This window comes from Uloborus diversus, chromosome 7 (assembly GCF_026930045.1).
Source record: "Uloborus diversus isolate 005 chromosome 7, Udiv.v.3.1, whole genome shotgun sequence".
Taxonomy (NCBI): Eukaryota; Metazoa; Arthropoda; class Arachnida; order Araneae; family Uloboridae; genus Uloborus; species Uloborus diversus.
Window position 1 is genome coordinate 165,280,689 of NC_072737.1, and position 22,810 is coordinate 165,303,498.

General features: G+C 39.5%; 1 protein-coding gene across 1 annotated transcript in view; it reads right to left on the reverse strand.

Moving 5' to 3' along the window:
• LOC129225897 (monocyte to macrophage differentiation factor 2-like) overlaps window positions 1-22,810 on the reverse strand; it is a 111,878-nt gene that overhangs the window by 32,935 nt on the left and 56,133 nt on the right. The window contains exon 4 of the mRNA XM_054860428.1: window positions 12,067-12,141. Within this exon, the coding sequence (XP_054716403.1) occupies window positions 12,067-12,141 (75 nt within the window). The remainder of the gene's footprint in view (window positions 1-12,066; window positions 12,142-22,810) is intronic.

Below are 22,810 nucleotides of genomic sequence, written 5' to 3' on the forward strand. Positions count from 1 at the left end.
TAAAAACCTCATAAAGACAAAGCTGCCTCTAATCTTGAATCTCTCGCCATCTCTGACCACAACTAATGACCTCGATCAAATTCTCTCCGCCCTCACAGTCGCAATGCAAGACTGTGCAGGGCTTTGTTTCAAAACGAAACTTTTTGCAACACCATTCCCCTCAAGCTGGTGGCATGCCGGCCTTACTGCACTCAAGAAAGGTGTCCTGACGGCGAGGCGGCGCTTCCAGAGGAATAGAGGAACACCTATGGAGACGCGGTATCGTCAAACCTTTCAAAGGGCAGCGGCGAAGTATAAGAGAAGCATCCGAATGGCCAAGGCTTCTTCCTGGAAAAACTTCTGCAATAAAAGCGAGAGCACTTTCGGCAAACCGTACAAGATATCCTTCGGGAAAGCGCTTTCCCCCTCATATATTTCCCAGTTGGTCCCAAACTCAGGCTCCGAAGAGACTTTCAGCCAGACCGTCCTGGATCATTTCTACCCCCAACCCACAGCTATCCCACCCTCATCTCTGCCTTCCACTTTCGTTCCTTTTACGAAAGGGGAGGTCGATCAAGCAATTCGTATGCTTCCCAGTAAAAAGGCGCCAGGGAAGGACGATCTGGGCGCTTATTCCAAGCTCGAAATTCACCTTGCGAGATTAGTTCTGATCGCCTCACTAGATGGCGCTGTAGGGAAAAAAGCAGTCTCGAAAGGAAATTTTCGCAAGTAGCAATTCCAATCGCCAAAAGAAGGGAAAAAGTGACTTTTCGGGCGCTTATTTGCGGAGCGAAATCTCGACTGCCCTAAAGTAGGTGAGATAGTGCGATTTTTGTGATACAATTTGGGAGTTTGTCTTTCTGAAAGGTATTGGCTCGAGGAAAACGAATTTGGATGTTCCAAACTTGGAGATGGTGCAGGGGGCAAGGGGGGGGGGGGTTAAAACTGCACGGGGGTGGGGCAAGTGGTTTTCCGTTAAATTTTTGTGACACAAAAATGGGAGTTAGTTTTTCTGAAAGGTATTGGCAAGCAGAAAATAAATTACAATGTTACGAACCTTGAACATAGTGAAGGGGAGGGAGGGGGGTTAAAACTGCGTTGGGGGGCAAGTGTTTTTCCGATAAATTTTTGTGACACAAAAACGGGAGTTATTTTTTCTGAAAGGTATTGGCAAGCAGAAAACAAATTAGAATGTTACAAACCTTGAACATTGTGAAGGGGAGGTAGGGAGGTTAAAACCGCGCTGGGGGCAAGTGGTTTTCCGTTAAACTTTTGTGACACAAAAACGAGAGTTAGTTTTTCTGAAAGGTATTGGCAAGCAGAAAACAAATTAGAATGTTAGGAACCTTGAACATAGTGGGGTGGGAAGGGGAAAAGTGGTTGTGTGTGGAATTTTTGTGATAAAATTACGGCAGTTGGTTTTTCTGATAGGTATTGGCACGCAGAAAACAATTAAGATGTGGCCAACCCCAAAAATGGTGCAGGGGGCGGGGGGGGGGGTTATAACTGCAAACATAAAATGGGTATATATGCAACATTTTTCGCTTTACAACAAGTTTTCAAAGCTTAAAATGCTTAATTCAACTAATAACAGCATTATAATGCACAAACATCCGAATTAAATTGCAGACACGTGTTTCGGAAGACACGTGTTAAGAGCTTCTTTTTCAATGTAAAAAATTTTAGTTTGTGAATGAAAATGCATGCGGCTGAGGTTGATAACTTCCATTGATTCCACTTTCTTGTAACCTAACCCATCATTTAGGAACTAAGGTAAGGAGGGGGGGTGGGGGGGGGGAATCGGGGGCACTCCAAATTTTCAAGATATAATGCATTTGAAATAATTAAGGGGCTAGGAATTTCCTACTCCCTCTTATTTTTTTGACCGCTCGACGTCCTGCACAAATGCGTCTAGGGCAAATTTTATGTAAAAAGCGTTTATAAATTTTATTTTTCTTTTGTACATTATCTCACTTAAAATTTAGTTTTTCCACAAAAGTACTAGTTGTTTCTGAAAATTGTATGAATTTCAAATTTACACAGAATATACAATCCCTTTTTTTGCGTTTTAGGGGGGGGGGTGACATCACAAATTACCGCCTCGGGTGTCACCCATGCTGGGTACGCCACTGACGTAGGTAATTTTTTTTTGTTTTCTTTTGCTATAAAATCCTCCTCCCCCCTTTTTTCCTAAATTCTTTATTTATTACCTACTGTCAATATTCAATTTCAATTGAATTCAATTTGTAAGAAAATTTATTTTTCTTTATTGAAATTTGATATTGATTAACTAATTACAAAACAGTAGAAAGGCTGGTAATTTCTGGGGAATTGTTTCTAAAATTTGATTTTCCATGATATCTGGAAGACTCCCCCCTCCCAAGAGCCCCCCCCCAATAAAAAAATACCCCTCAAGCCACTTTAAAAATTTCAATGGCGCAGTCAGCGCCATGCCCTAACACCCCCCTCCCCCCGCATTTAAGTGTTTTTTTATTCAATATGAATTAGCAGATTTTTTCATTAAGACTTTTGGATGCCTCTAAACCTTTCGCACTCTGCACTTCATTAGACACCGCAACAACATAATATTCAATCCACGATTACGAACTATTTATATTTTTTCGTCTGCATTTATGACGGTTAAGATTTTTTTTTTTTTTTTAGTATCATTATTTTTTTTAAAGTTATTATTATTTCGATTATAGTTTCTTGGGAAAAATATATTTCATATAAGACGTTCTTACTAATATAGATGGTGTTATATAGTAAATCAACAAAATTTACGGTTAATTTTTATCACATTTATGTATTGGCTGTTTTCACAGCTTCGATTTTTGTTTTAGACACTGTAATATTGAAATATGCAAAAAATATGACTTACTTTTTGCCATTTGATTCGACTAAGCTTTTTACACCGGAGCCCTCGGCCATTTTTCCTTTGTGTACTATTTTGTAAAATTCTCGGAGAATTAATTTTTAGGAACATCTGGGTTTGCTTCAAGAAAATCTAAAATTATTTCGGTGTGATTCTTTGTAACGTAAAACGTATTCTTTGAAGAGTAGCCATTAGCGTGCCAGTCGTCAAAGTTCGCGCTTTTCCGTGCAAAGATTAAACAAAACAAAACTATAGCTGCGCTGAAAGGACATTGGTTGGAAGAAGTCACGTGTACCTCCTGGCCGACCAAACTAATCGAAAAAATCGGCGCCTCTTCGAAAGACAGCTGCGAGCTGTTCAGAATTCAACGTTGCGAGATTTTTCGATAACATCGATCACGTGACGGGAAATCTCGAAGTCGAAACCAGAATACTTTGGAATGACCACCCTGGACTTTGTTATCTGGAGACTCTTCCACTCAGTTTTTCCACATTTTCTTCGAGATTACTTTAACAAGTGTCTCTCTCTTGGCTGGTTTCCAACTGCCCTCAAAGAAGGTGTGCTCATCCTCTTCCTCAAGGCGGGCAAAGACCCCTCCCAACTCTCCTCGTTCAGACCAATTATTTTGTTGCCCGTCCTTTCAAAAAATTTTGAGAAGATTCTGCTCTTCCGGCTGCATAGTTTTCTCGCTCTAAACAACCTCCACCACCCTAATCAATTTGGTTTCGTCCCTCGTCCTAGCACTGACCATGCCTTGGCTTCCCTCTTTTCTCAAATTCAAAAAGGTATCACGCAAGGAAATCAAATGGTACTGATTTCATTGGACATTGTCTCGGCATTCGACAATTTTTCTTGGGACAAAATCACGTACTACCTTGCGAATACCAACTATGATGAAGGGCTTCAAAAAGTTTTTGCTAGCTTTCTTTCCCGGAGGAGAAGCTTCATCCAAACGAGTAAAGGGTCTCGCTCAACCCGGCAATGCAAAGGCTGTCCGCAGGGGTCCTGCAATGGGCCGGAGCTGTGGAATCTGGTGGCGGCTTCACTGCTACGGCTTCCATGGCTCGCGCACACACATGTGCTGGCCTTTGCGGATGATATTATCATCCTAATCTCTACAAGAAAAACCGATGACCTACAAATCCTTGCGCGTGAGTTCTTGACCATAGTGGATGCCTGATTGTCGGACCATGGTCTGGAACCCTCGAAATCAAAATCGTGCTTCATGCACCTCAGAGTTCCGAGGGATCTGCGGAGGACCCCACCGATGTTCATGGGCGACTTTTTCCTGGCCCGGAGGCAGACATTAAAGTACCTAGGGGTGGTGATCGATAATCGACTGAAGTGGACGGCGCACGTGGATTACATTAAGTCCAAATCTCTAAGCATTCCAAGCAAATTCCAACGTCTTGCGGGTGGTAATTGGGGAGTCAAAATTAACTAGCGCCGTTTACTTTATCGTGCGGTTCTCGAGTCCTACCTGCTACATGCGTCCGGGCTCTGGAGTCACTACTTGGGGGTTCGTCAATTCTAACAAATTCATACAATCCAACGCAGATTCCTTTTAATAATCACCGGTGCATACTCAACAACATCGCATCATGCCCTCTACATCCTTGGGGGCCACCCACCCCTGGAACTTGTTATTCGATCCCAAGTCTGGCATTTCAAAATTTACATCGAAAAAACATCCATTACTCTGGATGGCCAAATGTACCATCCAGACTATTTCGAATCTGATTCCAAAAAATGGTTCCCCCCATCGTCTGAACAGCTCTCGGACTTCGCCGCGGTCCATCCAACGGAACTTGACAGCTCTCTCTAGTCATTCTGGAGATTATACACAGATGGTTCCAAGTCTCCCAATGGTGTGGGAGCAGCAGTGGTCGGATCCTCTGGAACCTCTGTGACGCACAGCACCTCAACGAGATTGAGGAACGGCAACTCAGTCTCCCAGGCAGAACTGTTCGCAATCTCTGGGGCTATTGCATATACACAACAACGCACGGCAAAAACATTTCAAATCTTCTCGGACAGCCAATCGGCAATTCTAGCTATTAAACATAACTTTCATCGCAACAACCTTGTACAAACCATCCAAAAACAAATTCTCACAACAACAGTTAACTATTCAATACACTGGGTCCGGGGTCATTCGGGCAATAGGGGGAATGAGGCGGCCGATCAGCTTGCAAAATCAGCTGCTGAATCATCACCCACCCCCAAGTCTCATTTGAAATCACTTTTGCTGGAACAGCTGACGGCCGACTGGCAGTACAGATGGGATAATGCCGAAACAGGCAGATGTGTTCACGAAATCTATCCAAATGTCAAACTCTCTGCACGCATTTCCCATCGCTACCACACAGCTTTTCTCACGGGCCACGGCCCATTCCCGTCTTACCTCCATCGTTTCGGCCTATTGAATTCCCCGCTGTGTGTTTGTGGGGAACTTGGAGACGCAAGCCATTATATTTTCAACTGCACGCTTACAGAACAATTCCACATTAGATACCCAGCCACGGTCTCACACTCCCAACGTATCAAACATGCAGTTTCCTTCCCCCACAGCACACAGCGCCTCATCGGTCTGTTCCATTTACTGTCTACAGAGTGGTTCCTCTTCCAGAGCCCGACCTAATTTTTCATTTTTCATATTTTACATTCTCTTTTTATTTCTCAGTTTTCAATTTTTCATTATGTCATTATTATGTATGAATATTCATATTGTTTTTGATTGTTATGTACTCCCTTTACTCTTTGTCAATGTATTTTCGCATTCGAATCACATTGCATATTGTGTGGTGGTGACGTGACACAATTGAATTCTCCTTGCAATTATCATCGCATCATCATGTAATCAATGTCAAGCGCACTGCGCAATCTGTAAACTTACGCACCACCACAGCACTTAATTGCGTGTTTTCGTTTCTGTTTTTATATGCTGTTTTCGATGAGTGTCTTATATGTGTAATTTGTGTTCAATTTTTTATTTTCTTAGATAAATTTGTAGCCCTGGGCATGGGGCTGCCGAGATGCTCACGGACTCCGTGAGGGCTGCACTTTCCCGAGGATCCCCCATCTGGTTAGTCATCACAATGACAGGTACAGGGAGCTCTCGGGGTGATGTCTTCAGCAACCGACCCCAAGATGGTCAAGCTGGGGAAAATACCCAAGGAACGGGTGGCAGAGCTGGATGACAGCCCTGTATCCCCTTCCACATCCTTCCTCTCAACTGAGCTAAGTGAACTCTTCGTGGGTCAATTAGGCAGGTACTTCCACAGGGATCAGTCCCCACCATTTGACTCTCTTACATACGACAACTCGCTCTATGACATTCTCGATTTTATCGATTGCCTGTTCAAGGGAAGGGATTTGAATGGGCGCTTCTTCTTCAAGTCTGAACTACAAGAAAGACTCCAATCAGTCTTCATATTACTAAAAACTAAGATATACGATAAACAGTACTCACCTGACACAATTGAGAGAACGCCCCCTTCCTCTCCAACAACTGCAGCAACGGGTACCTTGCACCCTCCTGAACAAAATTTGTTGCGAGAAGCAACTCTGCAGACACAGAAATCCGACGCATCAACTCAAACCAAGGGAGAGATCTTGGTACCCATCCCTCTTCTTTCTCAGGTTTTAAACACATTGCCTATGCAAACAGTTTCAGCAGACTTGATAGCGCCACCCGAAGATCCGGTTGCTTCCTTTGCCTCGGTTGTGGCCAGCCCTTGACACACTGTCCTTGTTTATCCGACTGAGCAGGGAGGTTCCTCTCAGGATCTAAAGAACTTAGTAATAACAAATTGCAACCCATCCGAAGATGGCATCAAGGTTACGAGAGTACGTCACATTGCAAAAGGGGGGGATTGCAATTGACTTTCCAAGTCAAACTGACAGCGTTGCAATAACTAATAAGCTGAAAGCATCCATGACTTTACAAAGTAAAATTAGCCTTAAGCAACCAAAGTTACGCCTCCCGCGTATAATTCTTTATGGTGTGCCTCCGGATCTCGAGGGACCGGATGTACAGGAGAGACTTTTAGAGAGCTTCGGCCTGAGTGACCAGGAGGCAAGCCCACGCTTCAAACTCAACGGCAGGAAGGGCACCAACAACTGGATGTTTCAATGCTCTCCACAACCTTTCAACGTAATAATATCCACAGCTAAATTTAACATCTCCTGGCACGTCGTAGGAATAAGAGAGTTTCTAGGCATCAGATGATGCTACGCGTGCCAGGGATATGGACACCTTGCGTCAAACTGCAAGAGGAAAATCACATGTAGCTACTGTGCTGACAACCACAAAGTGGAGGAGTGTGGGGCGGAATCGCCTACTTGTGTCAACTGTTTTATATCCCAAACAGAAATAATAATACGGATTATTTCACAGATCACCAAGCTTCAGATTCACATTGTCCTTATTACCAATCTATAGCAAAAAAGGTTAAATCACAAACCGACTATGTCAAATAATCACTTTTCTCCCCCCCCCCCCTTTTTCGGCTTCTAAAAATCCTTGCCCTTCCCCGCCTTATCTGGATCACTAAAATTTTGCTCAAAGCCCCCCAACAATTCTTTCGGCGGTCACTTCCAACTCCTTCTCTTTAGTCCAAATTAACCTTCAGAAAGCTGCAGCGGCCAACAGTTTCTTTCCACAACTTCTCACTGATCACAACATCCATGCCTTTTTGGCACAGGAACCATACCTCTCGAAAAATCAGCCCTCCAACATCCCGTTATCCTGGGGCCGGATAACATCAACTAGCGACCGTGCAGCAATCTTTGTCCCATCGGACAAACTGAGGATTGTTTCAGTTTTTCAATCTTTTGACCTTGTGGCAGTAAAAATTTCGACAGACACCACACCCCTAATCCTTCTATCAGCCTATTCGTCGCCAGCAGAACCAATCGAAGAACTCCTCTCGGACCTCCAAAATGTTCTAAATGCCACTAGTCCATCCCCAATCCTCATTGGAGGAGACTTCAATGCCCACCATAGGACCTTTGGTTATGCTAAAGACGAGGCAAGGGGTGAGGCCGTTCTGGACATGGCTGCCACACAAAATCTCAACCTTTTAAATTCGCCCAATTCAGCCCCCACCTTTTTCACGGCTCACGGCCAGGGATGGCCGGATCTGACTTTCTGCAAAAATATAAACACAAACATTGGCTGGAAAGTAAGTGGTATACCCTCAGTCAATGATCATAAATATATCTTCATAACAATTGACTTTTCATTTTCTAATTCACGCTTTATGCGTTTCAAAACTCTCTAAAACACAGCACCTTTCAAAAAACTTATCAAAATTAAAATTAAACCATTCAAACAGACCCTGCCATCCCTGTCCTGTGCCGATGACATAGATCGGTTTACGTCGGCTCTCACGGTCGCTTTGCAAGTTTGTGCGGAGCTGACCTTCAAAAAAAAAAAAAGACCTTTGCAACGCCTTCACCATCAAACTGGTGGCATGTGGGCCTCCAGTCTCTCAAGAATAAGATCATAGCGTCTAGACGCCGCCTCCAAAGAAATAAAGGTTCTCCCCTGGAGGGGGGTTATAAAATATCCTGCAAGAGAGAGAGCTCTGGCGCAATATAAAAAGGCCATTCGAAATGCCAAAACACACTCATGGCGCAACTTTTGTACAAAATCCAACAATGTCTACGGGAAGCCTTACAAAGTTTCATTTGGGAAGGCTTTTACTCCCTCATTCTTACAACAGAGCTCACCCACCAACTAATCAGAATAAGAATTCAGCCAGAAAAACCTTGAGCATTTTTACCCCTCTCACCAACCCGGCCTCCGGGTGACCCTCAAACGCAACCGACGAATGTTATTCCCTTCACTCAAAATGAAGTGAACCAAGCAAGTGCTATGCTTCCACGCGAAAAGGCCCCGGGAAGGGACGGGCTGGATTTTGTGATCTGGACGGTGTTTCACGAAACCTTCCCGGCCTTCCTGAGGGATTTTTTCAACATTTGCCTCAAACAGGGACATTTCCCACTCCCGTTAAAGGAAGGGGTTTTTATCCTGTTTCTTAAGGCAGGCAAGGACCCGTGCTGTTTCTCCTCATTCCGGCCTATTATCCTTCTTCCGGTGCTTTCGAATTTTTTTGAAAAAATTCTGCTCTTTAGGCTCCAAAGCCACTTAGTCTTATCCAACTCCCATCACCCATTGCAATTCGGCTTTACTCCGGGACCCCAGCCATGCCCTAACGTCCCTTTTCCTCAAAATTGAAGAAGGAATCGCGAGAGGAGATCAAATGGTGCTGATCTCCCTGGACATTGTCTCAGCATTTGACAATCTCCCATGGGACAAGATCGCCCACTACCTCTCGGATTCCGAGTGTGACGAAGCGACACTTAATGTCCTTCGAAGCTTCCTCTTACACAGGAAATTTTTTTATCCAAACTAGCACGGGATCTTGCTTTATTGACCAAACTAAGGGATGTCCACAGGGGTCCTGCAGTGGATCGGAACTGTGGAATTTAGTGGTAGCATCTCTACTACGGATTCCATGGCCGGCTCACACACACGCGTAGGTCTTTGCGGACGACATTATCGTCCTGGTTTCAACACGTCGTACTGACGACCTGCAAATTTTCCCCAGAGAGTCACAGTATCATCAACACCTGATAACCGACCACGGCCTGGAGGTCTCCAAAACAAAGTCGTGCTATATACATAGGGTCCCAAAGTAGTCTCAAAGTCCATATAGGTCCCAAGAGACCTCAAAAGATCCCCAACATTACTAATGGGCAACTTCCATGTACTTAGGAAACAATCACTGAAGTACCTGGGGGGTTGTGATCGACCATGTTTAAAGTGGACCGCCCACGCCGACTACCTAAAATCAAAATCATTCGTTCTTCTTAATAAATTTCAACGTCTAGCTGGGGGGTAATTGGGGAGTCAAATTTTCACATCGGCGTCTACTTTATAAAACGGTTGTCGCGACATCCCTGTTGCATGTCTCTGGCCTCTGGGGAGGCTACCTGGGAACTCGACTACATAAAAAGCTGCACACCATTCAACGTCGGTTCCTTTTGATCATGACGGGGGCATACAGCTTCACACCAGGCTCTTTACATCCTTCCTTTAATCCCACCACTTGAACTAACAATACACCATCAATACTGGCCTTTCAAAATTCAGATCCAAAACAAACTCATCCTCTTGGATGGGACCAAGTATGCCCCGGAACTGTTCGAGAGGGATCAGCCAAAATGGTATCTAAAATCCAATATTCAAATTGATCATCTTGACCTGGTTCATCCGGGGGAAATCAACCCATCGCACTTATCTTACAGACGCCTCTATACGGATGGCTCAAAAACTCCTACAGGAGTCGATTCAGGCCTCGCAGAGTTCAGGGGCGGTAACTTTTTCTCAGGTACGTCGGTATCGGTTAGGCTCCGGGGGGACAATACGGTCTTCCAAGCAGAACTTTTCTCTATTCTGAAAGCAATCCAACGGACGCAACATTTATCCAATAACATCTTCCAAATATTTTCTGACAGTCTGTCGGCCATTTTGGCATTAAAGAATCCTTTTAACAAAATTCCCCTGGTCCAATCGATTAGGCACATTATTCTGAATTCTTTCAAAAATTTTGAAATTTTTTGGGTCAGGGGTTTTTCCGACAATCGCGGGAATGATGAAGCCGACAGATTAGCCAAACACAGCTGAACAGCTGGAGGACACTACTGTCCCTTTTCCGGGGTCTCGCCTTAAAAATCTACTCATTCAGCAAAGGAAGATGGATTGGCAGTACCGCTGGGACAACGCGGATACGGGTAGGGCGGTTTATGAATGTTTTCCCTCGGTCAAATTGTGCTCGCGGATTTCTCATCGCTGCCACGCCGTCTTCATAACAGGACCCTTCCCCTCATATTTGTACAGATTCGGCCTCTCAGACACAACTGACTGTGCTTGCGGCCACACAGGGGATGCATCAGCAGAGGGCTATCTCTATCTTAGCCCTTAGTCCGCACATTCATTTAGCATTTTTTATTCTGTGTTTTCGTGTCTTTGTTTTCACCCCTTGCCGGCACTCGGTCTTGTGGTTCGACTCAGTGCACTTTCATATTTTGTCATATTTTGTTTTTGTTTAGCTTTGATGTATCTGCTTTACTTCGTACTTTGCACCTCGCGCATTCACACTTTACTTTTAAGTCCTCAGCACACTCTCAGTTAATTTACACATAATACACACAATGCAACTTACATCTTAACTTCCAAATTTAACTAAGTCAACACTCATATAACATCGGCAGCCTCCAGCATACACAATACCTTGCAATATTAGTGGGGCATGGCGCATATGGCACTCCCGGGTTCATTAAACTGTAGAGCTCTCTGTATCCTGGGTGGGAATGGCAGGCCTGCACACATTTCAGATTTCCTCGTTTTCCCCGTCACTTATATTAATTCTCTCCATTGTATCCCACGTTGCTCTCGAGACAGGCCTCCATCTCCCCGGGTAACATTTTCAAGCCTTGAAAACTTGTTTTACAAACTGACTGTCTGTTTGTCTGTGCACATGCCTTGTACACTTTTGTATTTGATGACTGTGCTCATGCCTCTTTGCACTCCTGTATTTCTTGTACTATTGAGTTTGTATTTGTATTAGTGTTTGTATATGTAATGAATGTTCAATAAAAAGTGGAATTGGGCTTTGTTCACCTTTGCCTCTCCCTGCGACATCTACTTTGGGAACCTGAACTCTGGAAATTTAAGAGGAAAATGGAATTGATTTTTGTTTACGTTTACATAAGAAAGCGTAATCTTTACTAAAAATAAAGCTGAAAGTCTCTCTGTCTGGATCTCTATGACGCACATAGCGCCCAGACCGTTCTGCCGATTTTCATGAAATTTGACGCAAAGTTAGTTTGTAGCATGGGGATGCGCACCTCGAAGCGATTTTTTGAAAATTTGATTTTGTTCTTTTTCTATTCAAATTTTTTAAGAACATTTTCCCGAGCAAAATTATCATGAAATGGACGAGTATATTACCAAGTTATCACAACGTAGAATCGTAACATGGGCACACTAATTGGCGAGAAATTCACCATACATTATTTATAAATATACAGGCGAACCGAAAGACCTTCTAATTTTCTACTACGAGCAAAATCGTGCGGGTACCACTAGTTCTTCAATAAAGCATTTTAAGAAACATGGAACTAGAAATAGAGGTACTTACCAAGGTGTATAAGAAGCTGCTATGAATATGTAAATGACTGCTCGATCGCATACATGCAATATTTCTTTGAGAGACCTAAAAAAAAATTAAAATAAATCTTATTAGCAAAAGAAAAGAAAATTAATTTGAATTCTGAAATTTTGAATTCAAATTATGTTTTTCGCAATCACGAACTGATACATGACCCTACTCCATTGGAGTTATTTAAAAACGGCTCCTGCCCCAGCCCAAGCCTGCCTCTCCTCCTGGGCGGTAAGTGTGCATAGTTGTGTGTGTGTGCGTAGACCTATGTGTATGCACGTAGGCGTGCTTGTGTGTGTGTGTGTGAGTGAGCGTGCGTGTGTGTAGGACATGGACGCCTCCGACCAAGAGAAGCGGATAGCTCAGGACCGGAGTAGCTGCGCCGCCTGCAGAGGCCGGTGGGCGGTGGTGCTGCAGAGGCTTCTGTTCAAAGCTGAAAAGGGAACCACAACGTCAAAAACGGTCAAGTGAGGACAATAAGCTATCGTGATTGTTCAAAAAAAAAAATTATAATAATAATTTGTATTATGGCATTTTGAATTCAAATTATGTTTTTCGCAATCGCGAGTGTGTGTGTGTGTGTATGTAAGCGTATGTGTTTCTGTCAAGGCATGAGTGTGTGGGTATGTATGTGTGTATGCGTGGGTGTTTGTGTCTGTGTGCAGACATGAGTGTGTTTGTATGTATGTGTGTGTGTGTGTGTGTGTGTGTGCAGGTGTGTGTATGTATGCGTGTGTATGTTGGATATGGACATAACCTGGAGAAGGTTTTCGCTAGAGGAGCAGCATCGTGAGGCCGGTTGACGGTGGTGCTGCAGGGGGAGGCGGAGGGAAAATAAAATCATTGGAACATCAAAACAGTCAAATGAGAACAATAAGCAATCGTGATTGCTCAAAAAAAAAAAAAAGAGAAAACTGTGCCCTGAAATAATTGATCCATCTTTTTAATTTTTACTCTTTCTTAAACTTTTTGAAAACTTATGTCACATTTGACATAAAATTTTGTTTCACAACAGGGCAATTCCATGATGGATAAAATGACATTTTTGATGCAAAATGAAAATTTAAGTGATTGCAGTAAAATTAGTTTTATTAAAAGTGACATTTGTTTCATTACATTTCATCGATAACAGGTAAAATAAGAAAAACAAAACAGAGAAAATAATGTTGATTGTTTGGGTTATTGCTAATAAAAATGGGTAACTGCCTTGAAAAAGGTTGGGAACCACTGCATTATAACTAGTGATGTTCCGGATATCCGTATCCACGGATATCCGAGGGAAAATAAAGATCCGTATCCGTTACTTTTTTGACGGATCTTAAACGGATCATTTCTATTCTAAAATTTTTTAAATATTTGAATAAAAGACTCTTAAATTCCGTTTAAATTAGGTTTTATTCCCTAATTAAATTATTCACCAAATATCCTAAATAAACAAACAAACCACTGACGTAGACCGGAAGTAGCGAGTCTTATTTCCGGTTAAGCGCCAATCTCCATTGCTAGAGATAGGTGTTCATAGCGAAAGCGATTTTGTTGTGCTTCTTTAAAAAGCAGAATAATGTCTTCTGCGTATTTCAATGCATTAAATAAGAAAGACAAACTTAGTTATTGTTAAAAATTATCTTTCAATGGCTGTGACCTTACCGATCCTTGAGTACATGGTTGGCGAATCTATTACTAACGATTGATGTTTACAGTGTTCAGGCAATTTTGTTTTCTTTCAGTTCTAAGTAGAATCATGTCTTTTGCGTATTTTAATGCATGAAATGAGTATAATAGGCTTTGCTATTCTCAAAAATTGTCGATCAACGGATCTGATTTTCCTGATCCTTTAAATACAGAAATAAGAAAAAAAAAAAAAAAAAAAAAAACGAGTCTTCGTTTGTCGATCATTACCGCGATTTCAATGATAAGCATTTATGAATACCTCCTAAACAGAAATAAAGTTGATACAAAGTCTGCTTTCAAGAATCACAAATCTACTGGATTGCAAGTACGTTGTGAATTGTAATTCCTATTCTTAAGTTGAAGCTATTTTTTCAAAGATGGAAGCTTTTCTGCACTGTGTTCACACAGAATGGCTATGACAGGGAGTTTTGGTGTCATATTCAATCAATTCAATAATATTCAATCAGCTTTTCAGTTCACACACACTTATTACAGTTGCTACCTAATTTTCAGGTTTGATATTTAATATATTTTATTACATATTTGTTCATCACTTTTTTTTTTTTTTTTGTTTAATCAACTTGCTTCTGTAGCAAGATTGATAGGCATAAAAAAAAATTGAAAGATAACAAAATTTAAATTTACTCCGAGTGCTTTCTCCTGCGTTAAAATTGCTTTGAATGTAATACCAATAGCTGTACTATATGATACTATACTATAACTTTAATTAATGAGTTTGTTTACCGATTGTCGAATATCTAAATTTGTTTACAATTAGAGCGCCTAATATTAAAGTACCGTCAATCTCCAAGTCCCAAGAGTCGGGCTAAATGGTTCGAGTTATTGATAGTTCGAGCTATGGGAAGTTTTTTTCTCATGAGGTAATGAATAGTGGTTCTTTATTTTAATCACACAAATCAAACTGTTTGAAACCCTTCAAAACACTGGAAACTTTCAGCTTTGCAGTAAGCAAATAAAAAATTGTTCAGGTTGAGTTTTTCTAATAATCAATTTAATATAGATCTTCACACATTACAGTAAAAATACAAAGCTGATGAAATTAAGGTGAATGTTTCCAGCTCGTAAATACCTCGCACAAAGTGTGTTTACTACATAATATTCATTAAGATTCAATCCTTTCGCTTTAAAGCATTGGCTTTGATTCGACGATCAGGACCTTCAGAAATTTGAACATCTTTATTTCTGACATCTTATTTGCTCCTGTCCTCATGCTGTACCCGAAAGCAGAACAACATCCCCTCTTTTTACGAAAATTTTGCGCCTTTGAAATTCATGATTAATTTAAAAAATTCAATCAAATTACAGATACGTAAACAGAGCAATTCGTCGTAAGAAGCAATACAAATAAGACTTCCGCCGGAAGTTTTGAGTGACCCCGTGCAGCCCTGCCACCTAGTGTTCAAAAGAGTAAGCGTGGCTTGGAATTTGGTGAATAAGGTATCATTTCAGAAGCCAATCTGTACCAACCCCCACTTGTTGCAAAAAGAAAGGGAAATAAGTTTTAAAAGTGTAGGGTCTGGTGGGGTAAAGTGGTCATAAAATCGTAGGTTTTCAACTTATGTGAATAATAGATACAATAAATTCTTTAAACATTTAAACTAGTTTTGTTTTTATTCTACATTGCATTATTAAAGAACACAGTACATTGAGTTTTAGGAAAATAAATATTGATTTAAGTAGCTTTATAACACTTTCTTTTCCCTTTGTATTTATGACCACTTTACCCCATGGGGTGGGGGAAAGTGGTCATAGCATGGGGTAAAGTGGTCATAGTTAAAAAATAGATGCAAAACCATTATTAACAATCCTAATATTTGTATATTTCGGTTATTTTTATAGTTACAAGTACATGCAAAAGCATATGTGTGTATACACGGGTATATACGTGTCGTGTAAACATTAGAAAACACGTTCATATATGAGTAGATACATGTATGCATTAAATACATGCACGCACGTGCCTACTCAAGTATATACGTGTATACACGAGCATATAAGCATGTATACGTGATTACCTACAGGAGTGTATACATGTCTACACGAGTATATACGTGTCACGTGTACGTTCGGGTATATACGCGTATAAACGAACATCATATGCGTGTATGCACTTGTATCTCGAGTACATACGTTCATACCTGACTATATCATGTACAGTAGACATATACATGCATATATAAGTGTACATACACACATATACGGGTATACCTGAGTGATTCGTGGATACATCCAGTGCGTGTTTGGTACGTGTCTACTCACACACACACACATATATATATATATATATATATATATATATATATATATATATATATATATATATATATATAATTAAAGTGAAAAATATTGAAAAGACCACACCAAGAGCCCATAGATGCGCAACGCAGCAAAACTAAAAAGCCAAGTAAATATAAAATTAAGCAAACAGAATTTCAAATATTAAACAAATTAAAAATAATTAACACATATTTAAATTTTTTAAAAATAACAATTCACAATATATATATATATATATATATATATATATATATATATATATATATATATATATATATTGTGATGCACGAGTATATACGTATGTATACGTTCAAACACGATTATATACCTGTATAGACGTACATTTACGTGTATACACCAGTACATGTATGTATACACGAGTATATAAGCTTATATACATGTGTGCCTACAGAATGAATCCAAGCTCTTGGGCAAAAATCTAAGGAGTGTGAGATGGGAAGATAAGAAGCGAAGAGTTGTAAGGAACTTGCGTTCGTTGACGCGCTACATGCACACAAAGCCAGAAATTGATTGATGCAAACAAATCGCAATTTTGTTACACAAAGATGATTTTACCCAACATTTTAGTTTTTAAGAAATATTTAGAGCACTTGTTAAAAGTAACAGCCTGTAGTAGCTCTAATACAAGCATCGCAACAAAGGCGCAGCGATAGATGAAACTTTTCCATAAGTCTCGTTATTGCAACAGAGAGTGCTTTGTGATTGCGACGCACATGTATTACAGCTGCAGGCCGCAAATTTCATCAATCGCTTTAAAACTTTCTTGAGACCTAAAATGTTGTGTAAAATTTTCTTTTTGTAATATATATATATTTGTGACCTGTTTTGCAACCATCTGTTTCTGGCTTTGCGTGCATGTAGCGCGTCAGCATTGTGTTTGTGACCACATGTTCCTTATGATTCTTGCTTCTTATCCTCCACTCTAACACATTTTAATAATTTTCCCAAAGTTAAAACTCATCCTGTTTACTTGTATATCATATGCTTGTATGTAAGTGTCTACGCGAGTACGTACGCGTATATTCGTCTCTACCTGAGTATATAAGTGTTTATATATATACGAGTTTAAGCGAGTATATACGTGTATAGTCGAATGTATATCTTTATAGATTAAAAATACTTTCAGATACCCATATACATATTTATTGGTGTATTTATGTGAATACGTCTATATACGTGCCTGTACGAATATATGCGTATGCATATGCATATACTCGTATATTTAACCCCGTTTACTGTAAAACCAATACATATTAAGTGAAATTAATATCTAATTTATATCTGCGTTATATTTAACGACTAAGTGACATTAGAAGAACAATATTTGTTAAGCCTAATATTATGACCACTTTACCCCATTTTACTTAAATTGTTCTAAAAATTATCTAAAAAAGATTCAGCTAACTGCCAATGAGTAAGAGTTTTTGAGACATGTATGAAACTTCTTATGCAGTCAATCTGTTAATAATTCTAACAAACAAAATTTCCCAGGGAAGTTAAAAGAGGTGTTTAGATTTTAAAACTTTTCATATTCATACAAAATATTTTTTTTTACCAAATAAAATTTTTCCAGTTGTAAAATTTTGTATTCAAAATGTAGTTTCTAACAGCTCTACTCTATAATAAAATTTTCACATTCATTCGAACATTTATTTCCAAGCTATAGCCATTTATTTGACGAGTGACCACTTTACCCCATTAACCACTTTCCCCCGCCAGACCCTATATCAGTGTGTCTTTTTGTGGCATCGTAGGTCCTAAGCTGATGAACCGATTTTGATAGTTCATTTTTCGTTCAAAAGGTGACTTGATCGAAAGTGTTCTTAGCTGGGCTTCGTTTTTGTAGAACTTGAATTATCAGAGATATTAATTAAAAACCGATTTAACGTTTTTCACAATTATGGTAGCAAAAATTTACCCGTACGTTAAAAATGTTGGCCCTAATTGAGAGAACGAAGTTTTCTGCGTTTGATTTTTATTTAAAACTTCCAGCTTATATACAGTAGGAGCTATAATCTTGTTAAGTAAATTTTAAGTACAATTCTAAGCCTTTATACGCGTGATTGGTAGCGATTTCATAGTCGGAAGATAAGGAGAAAAAGCTCAGTGATTTAAAATTTTTACCTGCTTTCAGTTCATATTTGTTAAAAATATGTGTTCTGATCCGCGAAATTCATCTTAATATGAGGTCGGCTCTCTGGGACATGTTTTGTTTTTTAAATTTTTAATTTAATATTAGTTTTTATTATTGATTTGATTTTTCTGTTATTCTTCATTTATGTTTTTCTCGGCATCCTTCAAAAAAAGTGAGACTAAATTCTCTATTTACTGTTTGTAAAGGTGTTCCCGGCTCTGTATTTCGTCGGTCGGAGAAGTTCGGTGGAATAGGTCAGCGCTGCATTTATGCTGAAATAAAATAGGAAAAAATATTTCTAGCCTGTCCAGTAGCAGCTTTACACCGAGTAAGCTAGAAGATTTTTTCACATTCCATCTAAGCATTAATGCAGCACTGACCCATGATTTCCAACTCTCCCTCAATTTTAACGGAGATTTCTTTAAAGAGTAAATCATAGTCTTGATTATATTTTTGCCGCAGTTGACATTTTTTGAAGAAACTGCCATTATTCTGACGGGAGTACCTTCGTAACAAATTTTACACTTGGATAATTGAATTTGGGGCGGGGGGGGGGGGGGGGGAAATTGAGATCCGTATCCGCGGATCTCGACACTAATGATCCGGATCCATATCCGCAGATCTACTTGTTTAACGATCCGGCACATCACTAATTATAACATGGGGATGGGATAAAAAACATGATCGACGCACTTACGTCGGCAGACCAATCAAGAGTCCCGAAACTATTATGAGGTTCTTAGCTGAGTAAAGATCGTTAAAATGCAGCCTGGACGGTACAAATGGCTCTTATTGTAAAATATCATTGCGATGGCGTTGAATGAAAATCTCGTGTTAAAAAGAAAGAAAGAATTTTTTTTTTACACGTTATTTAGGCGGATTAGAGGCGATGCAGATTACCATTTTAGTGAGCGCGCGGGGAGAGGGTCATGCTGACTAATGACCCCTCCCGACAAACGAAATTACGGTTTTGAGTGAGAAAAACTTTTGAAACTGGGTGTCACCAAAAGCACCAAATCAACCAGGAATAAGGCATCTACTAGGGCAAAAGCGTTACTAATTAATTTCATAAGCAATGAAAAGTAGTATTTTAAATGTTTACTTTTAAGATTTTTTAATTACTTAAAAATATTGCTGCAATCGTTTACATTTTATTCATAAATTGTTTGAATACAATATGGATTTAAAATAGTGTCGACAGTTTTTTAGCCCCCCCCCCCCTCTTTATCCGCCTCTGGGATGGATAAGCTCGTACCTCCTAAGTTTTTTTGCTGGTCCTGTAAAGTTTGCTTTTTCCGTGGGTGGGGGGAAGGGGATTGTCCATAATTGATGAGACACTTGGGGGGGGGGAGGTTCATGAAATTTTACAGTCAAGGGCGCCCATATAGGGGCCAAGGGGGTGGGACTCACGCCCCCCCCCCTGGAAATGAGAACTTTCTTGCTTTTAGTGCTTTTTTCTTTGCAAAAATGTATAAAAATTTCTTTTCCAGCCATTAATGAATAAGTTATTAAGAATGTCAAATTTTAATATCGCTAATCTGTACTGAAATCGGTTTCCATGGGGAAAACATTCTGCTAAACCCATGGGGAAAAATTTTTGATCCCCCCCTTAAAATTTTGCATATGCGCCCCCTTGGTTACAGTTTGTGAAAAACAGGAGGAGGGGTTCAAATATGTTGGAGGGGAAAAAAGTGTGATATTATGCATGGACGTTGGACAGGCCCTTATCATTCTAGGCCATCGCTAGTTGAAACCTTGAAAACAAAGCAACGGCTTTTGACCATGAAATTTGCGATTCATGTCCAGTGTAGGAGACGGTGTGAAATAGACATCTCATTTTAAAACAACGTGCTGAAGAAAGACGCACAGTTTGAGAATAATACCATTTGAAAAAACAATTTAAGTGTAATACGTTCTATGTCATTAGCATCATCCTGTTCATTTCAGTTGTGTGCTGAGTTTAACATCACAGAAGGTTGCGCACGAAGTCATTGTTCGGGAGTTGAAAATAAATTCCGAAAGAAATAATATCACAATTCTTCACGGCTTTCTTCCCCCACTCCGTATAATTCACAAGTTAAAAGCTATTTTTCTCCAAAACCCGTTACGTGGTTTTAAATTTACACATAGAGGAGAATCTAGTTTCGTCGAATTATTCGCTGAAATATAATGTCGAAATCGACAGTGACCAGGGCCGCAGAGAGCCAAGGCGGGCCCCTTGTCAATTCAGTCGCCGAGCCATTGAAACGCCGTACCTTAAATATCTCACAGTATCAAGACAGATGTGAGGCATAAATTGTTTTTTTTTTTTTCGTACACAAATATTGTCCCAATATCGCAGCACACATATAAACTATAATTAATTAGTTCACCCAGTTCTTTTAAAAAATTCTCTAGCTCTTTTCCCTTCTCGTTTATTACGATTAATTCCTTTAAGAGTAAAAGACAACATACAGTTCTTTAATCTAATATAATCAGTGGCGCACACAGGAATTTTGTAAGGGGAGGGTCCAAGATCAAAAGCCTTATTCTCCTATCATACCCCAATATGCCGTCAAATATATTGGCTTGATTTTATCGATTCCCGGGAATGAAAAACAGTAAAAAATAAACTATTGAAATTGAATTAGCATTGTTTAATGAAATATACTTTAAAAAATAACCAGAGAGCAAAATAATTTATGCTTTTACTTTTCTTATAATTAAAAAATTGATTCAATTTCATAGACTCTCATTTTATTCTGTAATTACAAAACTAAAAACATGGTTATTGCGGTGTATTCATTTATAATTACCATTCTGCTTCTTACAAGCAATTCGTTATAGAAAAAGAGCAATATTTAAAAAAATCTTTTGACATGAGGATTTTATTATTTCACTTATAACAACTGAAAGTATTGTTACCTTTGTTTGAAATTATTCTACGTACAAAATACATAGAATCATAATCAATCGGTAAAAAAGCAAGACCTATGGGAGGGGTCCGGACCCCCTGGACCCCTCCCTTGTGTGCGCCACTGAATATAATCATCATAAATTTCAGAGTAATAACGAGTAGATTAAAAATTACTTAGTAACGGATAGACCTAAGCATTTTGACTTCGCGTGGATAATATTGCAGTCGAATTCGCTTATAACGAACCCTGGTTTAAACTAGATTTAGTGAGGAAATCAGAAATATCTGGTTGGTGGGTCAAGTTTTTGTGATTCGTAAAATTTCTGTTGACTCTTCCAGTTCAAATTTATCCTTTCTTGGGAAAATTCCTTCAGCATTCCGAAGTTGACGGAAAGTTATTGATGAGTCAAAACTCCTGATAAAAAGTGATGATTGCCCTTTTTTTTCAGTTCGTGGAGTGGGGAAACATTTGAATATTATATAGTTGTTGATGCCAGTGTTATCACTTCCGAAGATTTAGAAGCTCAAATTCAAGATAATGCAGATGATAAAGATAACGAAAGCGACGGATATACGTGAATAATGACAAATGTGAAGAACTTCAAGCTGAGCAACTCTCAACCTACTCGATGGCTTTTGATGCGAAGAGAAGCTTTTTTGAGCAATCACGATTGCTTATTGCTTTCATTTGACTGTTTTTGGCGTCCTATCATTTAAATTTTCCAACTGCCACCCTCCGTACCATCACCGTCGATCGGCTCCTCACGATGCGGCTCCCCTAGCGAAAACCGTCTCCAGGTTGCGTCAATATCCTACACTTACACGCAGGGTTGGCCGGATTGGACCCAATTGGGTCGGACCCAATGGGTTTTTTTGAAAAAACCCATTTAAAAAAACCCATTATTTAGCCCACTTTTGGGTTTTTTTTAAATTTTTTGGGAAGTTTTTAAAAAAATTAATTTAAATACGTTCACAATTTAAACTTCTTTTTCATTTCTTCTTCACCACAGACATCGGACATAAAAAATGAATTTTTTGAAATAGTATTTCTCAACTCTTAACAGCATTAAAAAAATGTTTCAAAGATTTTAAATAAATATATTTAACTTTTTTCTTTAACTGATAAATAAATGGACTCAAATTATTTTGACTAAGTCCTGTCACGTCTGATTTTCCCAATATTTGCAGATTGTACAGAGGATACTACTCTAGCTAAAAGGCTTTCATGTGAATTATTTCCTGCAAACAAACACTTTGAAAATCTCGAATAAACACAAGGTATATTTTTTAGATATTAACAGGTTTTTCAAACGGTCGGGCAGAAAACAAAACAGGATGTACAGTATTTTCATTATCTTACGAAGAAGTTTAATATTTCTTAGTTTGTACACAGAAATAGAAAAACTGGCAACATAAAATTGAAAGAAATGTCTTGATTAAGCTGGAATTCAGTAAAAAGGGAGTAAAAACTACTTGAGGTTCTACAGTAGTTTTGCATAACAAAATAAAATACAGGAAAGTAAAATGCAAAAAAAAAAGTAGTAGCAATTAAAAACGAACAATAGATTTTCTCACTCGAGAAGTAACTTTGCATTAACTGTTGGTAATCATGAAAACTAAAAAATCTGAAACTTCACCATTCTTGGGTTTTGTCGTCTTTTATACTTTTCTTCAGAAAACGCTGAATTTTAACTAGTTTTCCA